Source organism: Xenopus laevis, chromosome 4S, assembly GCF_017654675.1.
Source record: "Xenopus laevis strain J_2021 chromosome 4S, Xenopus_laevis_v10.1, whole genome shotgun sequence".
NCBI lineage: Eukaryota > Metazoa > Chordata > Amphibia > Anura > Pipidae > Xenopus > Xenopus laevis.
The window spans coordinates 120,392,473-120,408,577 of record NC_054378.1 but is presented as its reverse complement, the minus strand read 5'-3'; the positions used below and the strand labels follow the sequence as shown (position 1 = coordinate 120,408,577).

The following is a 16,105-nucleotide window of genomic DNA, read 5'->3' as shown; positions in this document are numbered from 1 at the left end:
AGCAGGTATAGTAGGGAGAGATGGTGTCTATAGTAACAGTGGGATAATAGTCTCTGGGAAGGGAGTGTGACTGTGGGATAGCAGGTATAGTAGGGAGAGATGGTGTCTATAGTAACAGTGGATAATAGTCTCTGGGAAGGGAGTGTGACTGTGGGATAGCAGGTATAGTAGGGAGAGATGGTGCCTATAGTAACAGTGGGATAATAGTCTCTGGGAAGGGAGTGTGACTGTGGGATAGCAGATATAGTAGGGAGAGATGGTGCCTATAGTAACAGTGGATAATAGTCTCTGGGAAGGGAGTGTGACTGTGGGATAGCAGGTATAGTAGGGAGAGATGGTGCCTATAGTAACAGTGGGATAATAGTCTCTGGGAAGGGAGTGTGACTGTGGGATAGCAGGTATAGTAGGGAGAGATGGTGTCTATAGTAACAGTGGATAATAGTCTCTGGGAAGGGAGTGTGACTGTGGGATAGCAGGTATAGTAGGGAGAGATGGTGTCTATAGTAACAGTGGATAATAGTCTCTGGGAAGGGAGTGTGACTGTGGGATAGCAGGTATAGTAGGGAGAGATGGTGCCTATAGTAACAGTGGATAATAGTCCTCTGGGAAGGGAGTGTGACTGTGGGATAGCAGGTATAGTAGGGAGAGATGGTGCCTATAGTAACAGTGGATAATAGTCTCTGGGAAGGGAGTGTGACTGTGGGATAGCAGGTATAGTAGGGAGAGATGGTGTCTATAGTAACAGTGGGATAATAGTCTCTGGGAAGGGAGTGTGACTGTGGGATAGCAGGTATAGTAGGGAGAGATGGTGCCTATAGGAATGTTGGGTGTTGTAGTTCACTACAGGATTTTGTTTCTTTATGGAAGCTGTAAAGCAGTGGGTGCTACTTATGATTTAAGTAAATAACAACGGCTGTGCAGCACTTTTGACAAACACATTATTTACTTAATAACAAAGAGCATTTTTGCACCAACGTCCCATTACAGTGAGGCCCTTGAACTCCGTCTCAGAGCAGGTTACTATACTGAGGCGTCAGGCAAATAAATCATCAGCTTCAGGACAAAACAAGACCCTGGGCCTCACTACAAACATCTGAAGGCATCGGGGAAAGTTGTATAATTGATATATGTTTCCCTTTAGTGCTTGGGCTGAAACATTACATAACCTTCCAAAACATTATTCTCGCAACACAAATATCCCATTCCAGGAAAAGCTGCTTGGAAATAATTCCAATAAAAATAATAAAATTAGTGAGGAGTCTAAATATACTGGGGAAGTACAGGGGGTGCAGTGCAGCCCCCCGAATAAACTGAGGAGTAATAGGATATAGCAATGGCCACAGCAGGATCTCCTAGGTATTAGTAACCATAGCCTGTGCTTTATCTTGGCCTACATTTCCCAGCATGCTCAGCCACAGCCGGGGTTACTTTTACGGCTCTGCTCAGATGAGGCAAACTACATGGCAGCTCCTGCCCAAATGCATGGCATACTTAATGTGAAAAGCTCTGGTACAGCTATGGGATCCCTTATCCGGAAACCCATTATCCAGAAAGATCAGAATTACGGAAAGACCGTTTCCCATGGACTGGTTCGTTATAATCATATAAATCAGATTTTTAAAATTGATTTCCTTTTTTTCTGTAATAATAAAACAGTGGCTTGTACTTGATCCCAACTAAGATGTAATTAATCCTTATTGGAAGCAAAACCAGCTTATTGGGTTTATTTAATGTTTATATGATTTTCTAGTAGACTAAAGGTATGAGGATCCAAATTACGGAAAGATACATTATCCGGACAACCCCAGGACCCGAGCATTCTGGATAACAGGTCCCATACCTGTACCTTGTACTTGATCTCAACTAAGATATAATTAATCGGAGGCAAAACCAGCCTATTGGGTTTATTTAATGTTTATATGATTTTCGAGTAGAGTTAAGGAAAGATCTTTTATCCGGACAACCCCAGGTCCCGAACATTCTGGATAACAGGTCCCATAGCTGTACTGGCAAGTAACATATAAATGTTTTATGGTGTTAAAAAGGAAAAGAGAAGACTGGAAAGTTCTGTCTTTGCAGCGATGCAGCAAACCACAGCCATCAGTGACAGGCCAGAATGGAATGCAAGAGACAGCACAATTAACCCTTCCAGTGCTGGGGTGTCGTTAGCCTGGCCGGACACACTCATGGATGACATCGGCGCGGTCGCTCCAATTACTTTCAAGGAGAACGGAGTCAGTTCAAAGCGGACTAATTGCAAGTGTACACGTTTCAAAAGGAGGTATAGGATCTGTTATCCGGAAAGCTCTGAATAACGGAAAGGTTGTCTCCCATAGACTCCACTATAATCAAATAATTAAACATTTTTTAAAATGATTTCCGTTTTCACTGTAATAACAAAACAGTAGCATGTACTTGATCCCAACTAATATATAATTAATCCTTATCGGAAGCAAAACAATCCTATTGGGAAGTTTAAATGATTTTCTAGTAGACTTAAGGTATGAAGATCCAAATGACTGAAAGATCCCTTATCCGGAAAACCCCAGGTCCCGAGCATTCTGGATAGCAGGTCCCATACCTGTAGTAGGCGTAGGCTGGCACTCCAATACTTAATTTAAATAAAAAGTTGTTTATTTAACAAAAAAGAAACATCTCAAAAAAAGTAGCCTTATGCGTTCCATGCTTTGTGGGCAGCCTATGACTAAGACTCAATCCAGCTGTGAGCATTCTTATGAGTCACGGAGCTTCTGACTGTGGCCTGCCTACAACTCCCAGCATCCCCTGATAGCCTACGGCTGGGAAGATTCATTCAAACAGAGACTTTTGGAATGGCTTCAGAGGCCGCGTCCCCCCAGCAGGGCTTGTTTAACACTTTTCTTCTTCCCCTACTGACAAATAAGCGGCCGAGTCTTCCAGGATAAACAAGAACCAGGGGGAAGTGGGAGCCGCGACGGTCGGGAAAGACTAATTTAAACAAGACCGGTGCACCAAGAAAAATGTCCCCCTACTGCGTCCTCTGCCCCACACCTACACCAACATCTGAGTAAATCCCTTCACTCACTCATTTACCCCGTGCAATTACTCCTACTGTTAAAGGGGTGGTTCACCTTTAATTTAACTTGTAGTATGTTATATAGAATGGTCAATTCTAAGCAACTTTTCAGTTGGCCTTCATTTTTTCTTTTTTATAGTCTTTTAATTATCTCCCTTTTTCTTCTCACTCTTTCCAGCTTTCAAATGGGGGTCACTGACACAAACATCTAAAAAAACAAACAAATGCTCTGCAGGGCAGAGACACGCTCAGATTCGGGGAGATTTAGTCGCCGGCGATAAATTGCCTCTTTTTCGGGGCGACTAATCTCCCCGAACTGCCTCCCTCTGGCTAGAATCTAAATCGCCGGCTGGATTCAAAATCAGCAGCTAGAATCTAAATCGCCGGGTAGAATCAAAATCAGCAGCTAGAATCTAAATTGGCGGCTAGAATCTAAATCGGCGGCTAGAATCAAAATCGGCAGCTAAAATCGAAATCGGCGACTAGAATATAAATTGCCAGCTAGAATGTAATTCGACGGCGGGATGGCACTAGAATCACTTCATTTTCCGAAGTCGCCCGAAGTTTCCTTATAAGGCAACTTCAGGTGACTTCGGAAAACGAAGTGCACCGATTGCCACCCCGCCGTCGATTTACATTTTAGCCGGCGGGAGGCAGTTCAGGGAGATTAGTCGCCCGAAGAAGAGGCAGTTCAGGGAGATTAGTCGCCCGAAGAAGAGGCGATTTATCACTGGGCGACTAAATCTCCCCGAATCTAAGTGTGTGTCTGTGCCCTAAAGCTATAAAAGTATTGTTAGTACTATTTGTTATTACTCATCTTTCTATTCAGGCCCTCTCCTGTTCATATTCCAGTATTTTATTCCAATCGGTGCCTGGTCACTAGGGTAATTTGGACCCTAGCAACCAGATGGTTAAAATTGCAACTGCTAAATAAAAAGCTAAATAACTGAAAATCCACAAACAATAAAAAAATGAAGACCAATTGCAAATTATCTCAGAATATCCCTCTCTACATCATACTAAATGTTAAAACAACCCCTTTTAACAAATTGTCCCGGAGCTACAATAGCAAACACCACTTTCTGCCTTCCCCAACTGCAATTCAAATGTGCCTGCTTTTTGTTTTTATATATATATATTGTTATTTTCTTGGCTCCAGCAGCACTTGAACTTCCCATAAGCTCCCAGTTTGATCTCCCTCTGCCCATTGTGCCGGGGGAATAGGAAATCTGGGATATTTAAGTGAATGGGGAGGCAGAGAAAGAAACTCCGGCTCCTTCCATTAAACCCGACTGTTTCACTTCTACAAATGATTGTGGGCAGGGACGGTGCTAAACGCATCATTACTTTGCCTTTCTTTAGCCGCTTAGTGGTGTAAAAACTCCCGGCTTCTGTAAAACTATTTATTTTATTTTATTTAACAGGAGTTTTAACACCTGGAGTTACAGAAACCATAACTATTGCCCTTAAACTGTGCACTTAAAGAATGTGTGAAACGCGGCGTTGCCCAAATGTACCGAAAGGCACAATTTTGTCTTAGAAATTGAATTAGGGACTTGTTACATATAAATGTGTCAGTGCTGTATAAATAGCAGCACATAAATCAATACCAGGTCTGTATAATAGTAACTAAATGACACATTTATAGGAGGAAAATGCCCATATCCAACAGACGCTTGTGTCACACAGAATCTATATGTTTAGTTCAATCAATGCAATAATATATCTCATATATTCATAAACACACAACATACTCACATTGTAACCTACAAGTAAAGTCGCACAAACCAGACAATACACAGAGATTTAGACTGTGAGCGACAGGGAGTTCTTATCGTTCACTTAAAGGTCCCCTTTTTAATTGCATTACCAGCACTGCCTATATAGACTGGTAGGGGATCTGTTATCTGGAAACTCGTTATCCAGAAAGCTCTGAATTATGGAAAGGCCGTCTCCCATAGACTCCATTATAATCAAATAATCCAAATTTTAATAAATGATTTCCTTTTTCTCTGTAATAATAAAACAGTATCATGTACTTGATCCCAACTAAGATATAATTAATCCTTATTGGAAGCAAATCCAGCCTATTGGGTTTATTTCATGTTTAAATGATTTGTAGCGAAGAGATCCAAATTAAGGAAAGATCCCTTATCTGGGAAATCCCAGGTCTGAAGCATTCTGTATAAGAGGTCTCAAGCATTCTGGATAAAATGTCTTAAGCATTCTGGATAAGAGGTCTGAAGCATTCTAGATAAGAAGTCTCAAGCATTCTGGATAAAAGGTCTTAAGCATTCTGGATAAGAGGTCTCAAGCATGCTGTATAAGAGGTCTGAAGCATTCTAGATAGGAGGTATCAAGCATTCAGGATAAGAGTTCTCAAGCATTCTGGATAAGAGGTCTGAAGCATTCTAGATAAGAGGTCTCAAGCATTCTGAATAAGAGATCTCAAGCATTCTGGATAAGAGGTCTCAAGCATTCTGTATAAGAGGTCTGAAGCATTGTTGATAAGAGGTCTAAAGCATTCTAGATAAGAGGTCTGAAGCATTCTAGATAAGAGGTCTGAAGCATTCTGGATAAAAGGTCTGAAGCATTCTGGATAATAGGTCTGAAGCATTCTGGATAAGAGGTCTGAAGCATTCTAGATAAAAGGTCTCAAGCATTCTGGATAAGAGGTCTCAAGCATTCTGGATAAGAGGTCTCAAGCATTCTGGATAAGAGGTCTCAAGCATTCTGAATAAGAGGTCTCAAGCATTCTGAATAAGAGGTCTCAAGCATTCTGGATAAGAGGTCTCAAGCATTCTGTATAAGAGGTCTGAAGCATTGTAGATAAAAGGTATCAAGCATTCTGGATAAGAGGTCTCAAGTATTCTGTACAAGAGGTCTAAAGCATTCTGGATAAGAGGTCCCATACCTCACACACACAGATATAAATCCAGGCAGGTGCCCATATATGAGAGAGAGACAGAGGCGCAGTACAAAGTGGAGGAGCAGGTTACAGGCTCCAGTTTAACCCTTTCACTGCTGGGATGTGAAGAAGGAAGAGCTGAAGGGTTGGGGTGTGAGGAGAGGCTGCAGCGCTGCAGGGGTTAATGAGTAGCGCCGTTTCCATAAGGAGGGGACGCGGTGTAATGTAAGTGGGTCCCTGGGCGCAAAGTAGCGCCTGTCTGACTCACAGAGAGAAGAGAAGCAGCGGCACTTACCTGTCACTCACTCACTCACTCACCGGGGGCTCCGCTTGTGCCACGAGGAGGAGGGAGTCGGTCCGTGCGTAACGCTGGCTGCGCTGAGCTCTGCCTCTACTGACCCTGGTCTGTGTGTGTGTATCAGTGGATCAGTGTGTGTATCAGTGTATCAGTGTGTGTGTGTGAGTCTGTGTATCAGTGGATCAGTGTGAGCGAGTGGAGCGGGGGCTGGAGAGCAGCGAGAGGGAGAGAAGAATAAACAGGAAGTGCTGAGCAGCTGGAGTCACACTTTAAAGTGAAAACACTCAGGAACATTGTCCCTTTGTAGGACTTTCTGCTGCTGCTGCTGAAACACTAGCGCCTCCTGCACCCCCGACTTTACAACTACAGCTCCCAGCATGCTCAGCGCACACAATCCAACCCACCTGCTAAGTACAAGTCTCATGACAACAGGTTGGCAGGTGTAGTTCAGCAACATCACATCTCTGCCCCTGACTCTGTATTGTACATCAGCTTTGCTCTGTGTCCCCCCCCCCCATGTGTCACCAGTGGGTGTAGCCTGTACAGGGCTCCCCCAGTTTTCTGGATTCGGTGCATCCCTACTTTGCTTCCTTCCTGACCTTTAAGTTTTTGTAGGAGAAAAAACCTCGAATTCTGTGAATCTTTCGCGAAGGATTCCAGGATTCGGCCGAATCCAATATAGCGGATTCAGTGCATCCCTAATGCAAACAAAATTGATCCCTGGAGCTCTCCCATTGACTTAAGATGGCCATAGATGTAAAGATTTTTAAAAGATCCGATCGTCATCGTGAGACCGCGATTATCTCGAAACAACCGTACAAATTGTCCATCAACTAAAAAGACCAATTTGCCAGGAAAACAACCCGACCGATCAATTTTCGGACAGATGTCGGCCAAAAAATCGTAAGATGTACGATCGTTCAAACCCCACTAACGGCACGATAATTTCGAAGGATTGGTCGGACTTCGCTAAAATCAGTCGTTCGCCAAGAAAAATCTTTGCGTCTATGGGGAGCTTTAAACAGCAATTCGTCAGGTTTTAGGTGGCGAACAATCTAATTCTTAAAGGGCCAGAGTATGATAAATAGAATAAGAATGTGATCAAGTTTACATAACTCCCTAACCGAATCTGACAGTTTTGACCACTACAAAAATTCAAATTTTTAATTCGGCCCTTGATAAATCTGCCCCTAAGCGTTTGGGCAGGAATCAACGTTTCGGGGGGATATAATCTCTCATCACTAGGGAGGGGGTTAATACTTTCCTAAATATCTCATTGAGAAGCCGCCAGTGAATGTTGACAAAGGCCCCAGTTTTTTTTCTCTCCCTTTTCATTTGCGGGATTTATTTTTTCCTTCTTCGGGAATTTATTTTCCTTTGATCACGCATTGAAATCAACAGTAGCCTGATAGACGTGCCGGACTTAAAGCAAATCCAGACGCAGAGGATAAGCCCCCGGTGGATGACAGTTAGGAGCACGGACAGTCTATAAAATGAGTGGAGCAGTATGGCGCGGGCGCGTTACAATTGCCGGAATCAAGAGACGTATTAGGTGGAACTGATCGGCCATAATGGCGGTTCAAAAGGCGTTTCATACAAACAGATGACTTGGATTGGGGGGGTGAATTTTTTCTAGGTGAGCTATAGATATTTTCTACATGTTTCATTCCTGATTTATCAAAGCTTGAGCTTTTCACAATTCATTTTTGGGATGCACCGAATCCAGGATTCAGTTCGGGATTCAGCCAGGATTCGGCCTTTTTCAGCAGGATTCGGCCGAATCCTTCTGCCCCGGCCGAATCGAATTTTGCTGAAAAAGGCAGAATCCTGTCTGAAACCCGAACTGAATCCTGCAGGAACAATTCAGGGAACCAAGGATTCAGACAGGTGTTAGTGCTTGGCAGTACTACTGAGCTGCACCGAGCACTAACACACCACTGAGCAGAATAGCATTTTGCCAATGTTGGCCAGCCGAATGCGGAAGTGCCGAAAAGCCGAAGTCCCGAAGCGGCGAAAAGACCAGAAGTCACGAAAGGAGGCGAAGTTGAAGTCCTGAAGCCACAAGTTCAATTCCTCTGAAAACCAATGTGTTTTTTTTTAATCCCCTGGGCACCAATGTATTGGTGGCCACCAATGTTTTTTTTTTTAAAAGATTTAAAATAATCTTTGGGGCACCAATTTTTTTTTAACTTGTATGGGGGGGGGCCCTGGCGCCAGTTTTTTTTTTTAAAAAAAATGTTCTTTGGGGACCCAATTTTTTTTTAACTTGTAACGGGGGCCCTCGCACCAATGTTTTTTTAAAAAATGTTCTCCGGGGCCCAATTTTTTTTTTAACTTGTAAGGGAGGCCCTGGCACCAATGCTTTTTTTAAAAAACTTTTATGGGGTTCCCTGGCACCAATATTTTTTTTTAACTTATAGGGGGGCCCTAGTCCCCAATAGCTTTTTATAAATTGTTTGTGGGGGGGTTACCTTTTTTAGCGCCGATGTCTGTGTGGTCTTTTAACTGTGATGTGGAGTGGGCGGGATCTGGGGTGGGGCCCAGGGGGTCCCAAAAATTTTGTTGTACGGGGCCCCGTGATTTCTAACGGCGGCCCTGGTGCTTGTGTGTTTCAGTCGCTCTAGTCCAACATTGCCTGCACCCAACCTGCCCAAACCCATCTTTGGCCTCCCTTGACTCTCTGCCCCCTTTAATGGTGGCCCTGCCTGTCTGTATGCACATTTTACCGTACGAGAGAAAGAAAATAAAATCCAAACTGGCTTCAAAATGGACTAATCTCCCTGCCCAATATACATGCCTTTTTTTTCTTTTAATAAATGACAATTTTGCAAAGAAAAGAAAACATAAGGGATCTTGCCATAATTTGGATCTTCATACCTTAAGTCTACTAGAAAATCATGTAAACACTAAATAAACCCAATAGGCTGGTTTTACTTCCAATAAGGATTCATTATATCTTAGTTGGGATCAAGTACAAGTTACTGTTTTATTATTACAGGTATAGGACCTGTTATCCAGAACACTCGGGACCTGGGGCTTTCCGGAGAACGGGTCTTTCCGTAATTTGGATCTTCATACCTTAAGTCTACTAGAAAATCATGTAAACATTAAATAAACCCAATAGGCTGGTTTTGCTTCCAATAAGGATTAATTATATATTAGTTTGGATCAAGTACAAGTTAGTGTTTTATTATTACAGAGAAAAAGGAAATCACTTTAAAAAATTTGGAATTAACTGATTAACATATAAGAGATGGCCGTCCTGTAATTCAGAGCTTTCTGGATAACAGGGTTTCCGGATAACAGAAACCACACCAGTACATTAATTATGAATTCAGTTATTTATTTCTATTTGTAAATGTTCTGGCTATTGAAGCAGTATCTGTCTGTGTATTATTATTTTCTGCACTGTTGATGACTAGCGAATTTCTCCCATTTTGCTGCAAAAAATTTGTGAAACTCGAAAAATTGACGCCCGATGTTTAGTGCATTAAATTTGACGAGTGTTAGAGTCCTGCGAGGGTCCTTTTTTTTTGGAACCCATACCCAACCCGTACCTGCAATTGCAACTCGGACCCGCAACCCGCATTCTTACTTGCTTGGACCCACTATCTGACCAGACCCCCAAGTACCTTTTCCGCAACCCGGACCTGCGACCGGCTGACCATCACAAATCAGGAAGTGCTGTCATTGTAAACCGGAAGTGACATCATCGGACGTAGGTGTATCAGGAAAAAAGGAGTAAAACAGGAAGTGCTGTCTCTGTAAACCGGAAGTGACCTCATCGGAAGTAGGCGTGATCAGAAAAAAGGAGCAAAAAGTGTTATTGAGAAGACCCGCGGCCCGCAGAACCACCGACCTGCAGAACCACTAACCCGCGTCTATACCCGCACCTGGAACTTTTACCTGCAACCCGCAGGTTTTTGCGGGTAACCCACGGGTACCCGACCCATTGCAGGACTCTAACGAGTGTTTTTTCTTATGGGCAGTTTTTCTCTGCAACTTTTTTATCACTGCAACTTTTTCTGCAATAAATATTTGCAAATGGCAAAATGTGGAATTTTGCAGCAAATCTATGGCAGGCGAAAAAATTCGCCCATCGCTAGCCACTGCCACTTGCACTTCTAATGTCTGGCATTTCATTTCCAGAACTCATTCCTGCAATGGGATCACAGCATGGTCTACTGACACTTGACAGCTTTTAAAATAATAAAATCACTGGTATATTTAAAGGAGGTATGAACCCATAATTCAAATTTTACCCAATAAAAGAAAATATCATTCCAAACAACTTTCCAATTGACATTGATTAAAAATATTCAATTGTTTTAAAGATACATGTCAATGTAATTGCTATTGAAAGCAGAGTCTGTCTGGCCATTTCTCTCCTCCTGGCTCTTACTTGAAACAATGTAACAAAAATGTCCTCCAGGAAGGACTGGCCTGTTCAGCTGCTTCTGTTACATTGTTGCAAGAGTCACCAGGGCAGAGAATAGAAATGGCCAGACAGACGCTGCTCTTATTACAAATTATATTTACGTATAACTTAAAAACCGTTAAACATTTTAAATGAATGTATATTGGAAAGTTGTTCGGAATTAAATTTTCTTTCATCTGGCGTGCTTTTATTTTTTGGATTGTCATCCCCTTTAACTGAAAGGATGCCTTGGGTGAAATTCTGTACTTGGAATTGTTTGTTCACAAACAGCAAGAGAACAGGCAGTGACAGGTTAAAGGGCAGCGGAATTTCAGAGACTAATTCTGCCTGCGGTTCTGTCTGATTAAGGACGCCCTCTGGGATGCCGGAGGAAAGTATTTCTTTTTAGCTGCAAATCTGCCTGAAACTGGCCCTTTTTGAATACTAAACACTCACCAGTGGCTGGATTTAGAGCCTTCCCAGGCATTATAAAAGGCAATATAATCAACTCGATTAAGCAAATAATGTCCATTATAAAAGGAGAGGCATGAAATGGCGTTAGACAATAGCCGTGTTCATCTATACATATTTTATTAAGGAATAATAATTCCGAGACAGTCGCGGGTAAGATGACGAGCGGAACAGCAGCCTCTCAGCCTTGTTTTGGACTTGACTGTCACGGGAGACCTTGACTGAGGCACAACTCCAGCCTAATTGCTTTAATTGCTATAAGATGTGCAGGCAGGTGAAACCTGATCTCCCGGCTATTGTATGGGCCCAGGAACAACATGGGAATGTTTATACAGTGGTTTGATTTTAATAGACAGTGGAGCTGAGTTTGAGACAGCTAGCAATAACAGAGCAATCGAGTGCCCTCCTAATGCAAGCATTCCTATTATATAAAGCACTTTAAAGGCAACAGTCCAAAAGCCAATGTCATTCCCAGCTGGTCCATACTGAAGCCTGGACGTCCCAGCAGTCAAAAGACACAACGGCACACGTGTTTGTACATGAAATCCACATTTCACTGCAATTACATAGTCTCCCTACTCACCAGTGGTTCAGTCCTCCTACGGAAATACCCGTATTGGCCCAGCTTTATAATACTTCTCTCTGCAGTCTATGAGCAAACATAGAGGCTGTCCCTGCTGAACTGTTCTGTTTTAGCACATGGAGAAACAGCCCCTACATTATAATGTACTTAAAGGAACAGTAACAACTAAAAATTTAATTGTTTTAAAGAAATAACAATCTAATATACCGTTGTCCTGCACTGGTAAAACTGTTGTGTTTGCTTCAGAAACTCTACTATAGTTTATATAAACAAGCTGCTGTGTAGCCATGAGGGCAGCCATTACAGCACATGATACACAGTAGATAACAGATAAGTACTACTATAGTTTATATAAACAAGCTGCTGTATAGCCATGGGGGCAGCCATTCAAGCACAGGATACACAGTAGATAACAGATAAGTACTACTATAGTTTATATAAACAAGCTGCTGTGTAGCCATGAGGGCAGCCATTACAGCACATGATACACAGTAGATAACAGATAAGTACTACTATAGTTTATATAAACAAGCTGCTGTATAGCCATGGGGGCAGCCATTCAAGCACAGGATACACAGTAGATAACAGATAAGTACTACTATAGTTTATATAAACAAGCTGCTGTGTAGCCACGAGGGAAGCCATTCAAGCACAGGATACACAGTAGATAACACATAAGTACTACTATAGTTTATATAAACAAGCCGCTGTGTAGCCATGGGGGCAGCCATTCAAGCACAGGATACACAGTAGATAACAGATACGTACTACTATAGTTTATATAAACGAGCTGCTGTGTAGCCATGGGGGCAACCATTCAAGCACATGATACACAGTAGATAACAGATAAGTACTACTATAGTTTATATAAACAAGCTGCTGTGTAGCCATGGGGACAGCCATTCAAGCACAGGATACACAGTAGATAACAGATAAGTACTACTATAGTTTATATAAACAAGCTGCTGTGTAGCCATGGGGGCAGCCATTCAAGCACAGGATACACAGTAGATAACAGATACGTACTACTATAGTTTATATAAACGAGCTGCTGTGTAGCCATGGGGGCAGCCATTCAAGCACATGATACACAGTAGATAACAGATAAGTACTACTATAGTTTATATAAACAAGCTGCTGTGTAGCCATGGGGACAGCCATTCAAGCACAGGATACACAGTAGATAACAGATAAGTACTACTATAGTTTATATAAACAAGCTGCTGTGTAGCCATGGGGACAGCCATTCAAGCACAGGATACACAGTAGATAACAGATAAGTGCTGAAGAATCCCATTGTATACTAAAGAGCTTATCTGTTATCTGCTGTGTATCCTGTGCCTTTTCTCCTTTTTCAGCTTTGAATGACTGAGGTTGTACCAGTGCAGCACATTATGTTATATTTCTATTCCTTTAAAACACTTACATTTTTGGTGTTATTGTTCCTTTATTGCCGGTATAACAGAATAATTGTGGGACCGTTAATCAAATTAAGGGCTAGGCCACACGGGAAGATTTCAGGGAGATTAGTCGCCTGGCGACTAATCGCCGCGTCTAATCTCCCTGAATGGCTCGCTGGTATCATTATTGAGGTGAGTTTCATTCATTGAGGGGTTCATCAGGAAAAGGGAAAGTGCAAGTGGGGCCACCTGTGAATAGAATGTAAGCAGTTTCCGGCAATAGGCAGACACAGAGAATGGCCATAGGAACTACAGGCACATATAAATTTGATAGAGAATGTCCATAGGAACTACAGGCACATATAAATCTGATATACATAATGTGGATATGGATAAAGGCAGACTAAAGCCGCAGAGGGTCCCTTTTCTCTGGTGAAATTGTACAGAGCTCTGGTGTTGATGTTTCCTTTCCCTGACAGGGGACGGTTTATTGTTTGTTCGTTACAATCATTTCAGCTCAGAAGAAGACATGTCAATGGGAAGATTTAGTATAAACAAGACGGAGGCCCATGGGAGGAAGACTGTGTGAGCAGAGAGTAAACATCATTACAAGTTGTATGTGAGCAGCCGGTGCCTGGTACCAGGAGTTACCCTGCAGGCTGGGGAGGTCAGTGGAGATATGCGGAGCTTGACAGGTTCACTTTACAGCAGGTCTCTCTTTGTTTGGAGACATTGGCTTTGCTCCCTGCCAGCTTAACAACAGATGGCACTGAGAACTTGTATTAATGCTGAGCGGAGCTGATCTACTAATAATCACAGGAGAATGGATCCAGCCTTGGGTCTAAGTTGGACTAATGGGGGGCAGTGGTGTTTACCCCTTTCAACGTTTCTCTGAATTCCAAGTGCCCCTGCCAATTATTGGTCCATTTCATAGTTGGTTGGAAAGTGGGAGATTTTACTTTATCCAATGCGATCTTTGGGGAGGAGAGGGTCCAAGTAGGGGCTACTGTTCAGAGCTTTACACTAAGGGGGTTATTTATTAAAGTCCGATTTTATTCTGGTCGGACTTTTAGGCAGAGACACGCGGTCAGATTCAGGGAGATCAGTCACCCGGCGACAAATCTCCTCTTCTTCGGGGCGACTAATCTCCCTGAATTGCCTTCCCGTCGGCTACAATGTAAATCGATGGCGGGATGGTGAGACTACAATCCCATATAATTTTAAATACGCATGAGGCCTTAGTCACACTTTATGGCAGAGCAGAAATCAATACGACCGACAAACTTCCTTTTCTGCTTGATGATTTCCTACAACCCCTAAGCTTAGCTTCCCAACATTAGTCCAGAGCCCACTGAGCATGTGCAGTGCCGCTGACACTCACAACTTCCAAAGATCCCTGATGGGGAGGTGCTGTGGACAAAGCCTGGGTCATTACTATTAAAGATCTGTTCAGCCACTAGTCTGGTACAGTAAGTACAGTATTTAAAATACAGCATTTTATATTCAGCCATATTCATTTTTAGGCAATAGAAAATTCCTCCCTGCCAAACCCAAAAAGCCCCTGAATTGTACCAGCCCAAAGCAACCACAGCCCTTTAGCAGTAAAGATCTGTGTCTCCAAAGATGCCCCAGTAGCTCCCCATCTTCTTTTCTGCTGATTCACTGCACATGCTCTGTGCTGCTGTCACTTACTGAGCTTAGGGACCCACTCACAATATCACAAGTACAATACTGTGGGGATTTCATTGGTGTTGGTTTGGGATGACCCAGTCTCCCTAATTCTTCATTCGAAGTCCACCTATGGATCACTCTACAGCTGTAAAGGCCCTAGGCTGGAGCACAGAGTTCCTGAGGGGAAAAAAAGGAAACTGGCCATTTACAGGCAGGACTGGCAATCTATGGGTTCTGGTAAATGCCAGAGGGGCTGCTGTAAGATGCCATAGAAAATAACTAATTGGTGGGCTGGTGGGAAGCTGCTTGGGCCTCACTGTACTTGGAATGACAGGGCCTATTTTAACTCCCAGTTCAGACCTGCGGATATTTGGAAAGGCCACAAAGTAGAGTTTCCACCTGTCTGATTTCACCAGGACAGCCCAGTTTTTGGAAGGGCTGCCTGGGTGAAAATTAGGAAATCCGGACAGGACATTGAAGTGAATGACATGGTGATCAGCCAATCGCCACGTCATCAGTCCCGCTCACCCATGTCACCTTTCCAGCCCCCTACGTCACCCACCCTGCCCATGATGTCACTGGCCCACCCCCCAACATCACCTGTCCCACTCACCTAAATCATCTGTCCTGCCCCCAGGCCTCTACCACCCCCCCCCACCAGTTTTCCCCAAAGAAAAAAGGTGGCAACCCTACCACAAAGGTCCAGACAGGGCAGTACAATGTTAGGATCATACACCTATGACTAAGCGCCGGAGGGTGCGAAACGCGTAAGGTGGGATATGTGGTGTAGTATGTACTAGATACTGTTTTAATGTGAATAACAATAAATTAATATTTTTTTACTTGAAGAGGCCTTGGGACTTATATCATTTTTGATATAAACTTTTCTGCAGGATCAGCATGCTGCCCGGCTTCTAGTGATGTGTGGGCCGGCCCAATACTTGGGACCCACGGGTCGGTCGCTTTCGGGCCGACCTCACACCCCACTGTGCGAGTGGTGGGCGGGTACGGGTCGAGCTCCTTCACCTTCAACCGCCGGCTTCTGACATTATAGTCGTGCACCTGCTCGCCCCGCCACTTTTGTGACAGCATTGGCGGTGCGGGTCAATAAAGGGAAGTCGGGCTCAGGCGGGTGGGTTAGGGTCGGGAAAAACCCGAAGCACACATCACTACTGGCTACATATTCTAAATCTCCTGTCTGCCATGTCCCCAGTGCTGGTGGTAGGGGTGGATGGTTGCAAGCAGGATTGGTATGGGTCTCTTATGAACAAGTTCAGGATAGGTGGGGGGGGGTCTGTGGCT

At 43.4% G+C, this 16,105-nt stretch overlaps 1 protein-coding gene across 17 annotated transcripts in view; it reads right to left on the bottom strand.

Annotated features, from left to right (window-relative positions):
* foxp1.S (forkhead box P1 S homeolog) overlaps nucleotides 1–16,105 on the bottom strand; it is a 629,350-nt gene that overhangs the window by 157,676 nt on the left and 455,569 nt on the right. The window contains exon 1 of one of the 17 annotated variants that reach the window (XM_041591418.1): nucleotides 9,894–9,953. The exons of 15 other annotated variants lie outside the window; for them this stretch is intronic. In XM_041591418.1, the coding sequence (XP_041447352.1) occupies nucleotides 9,894–9,929 (36 nt within the window). In that variant the 5' untranslated portion in view covers nucleotides 9,930–9,953. Of the gene's footprint in view, nucleotides 1–6,258; nucleotides 6,741–9,893; nucleotides 9,954–16,105 lie in introns of those variants that run through there. One more of the 17 variants, XM_018259730.2, reaches the window with a different exon arrangement.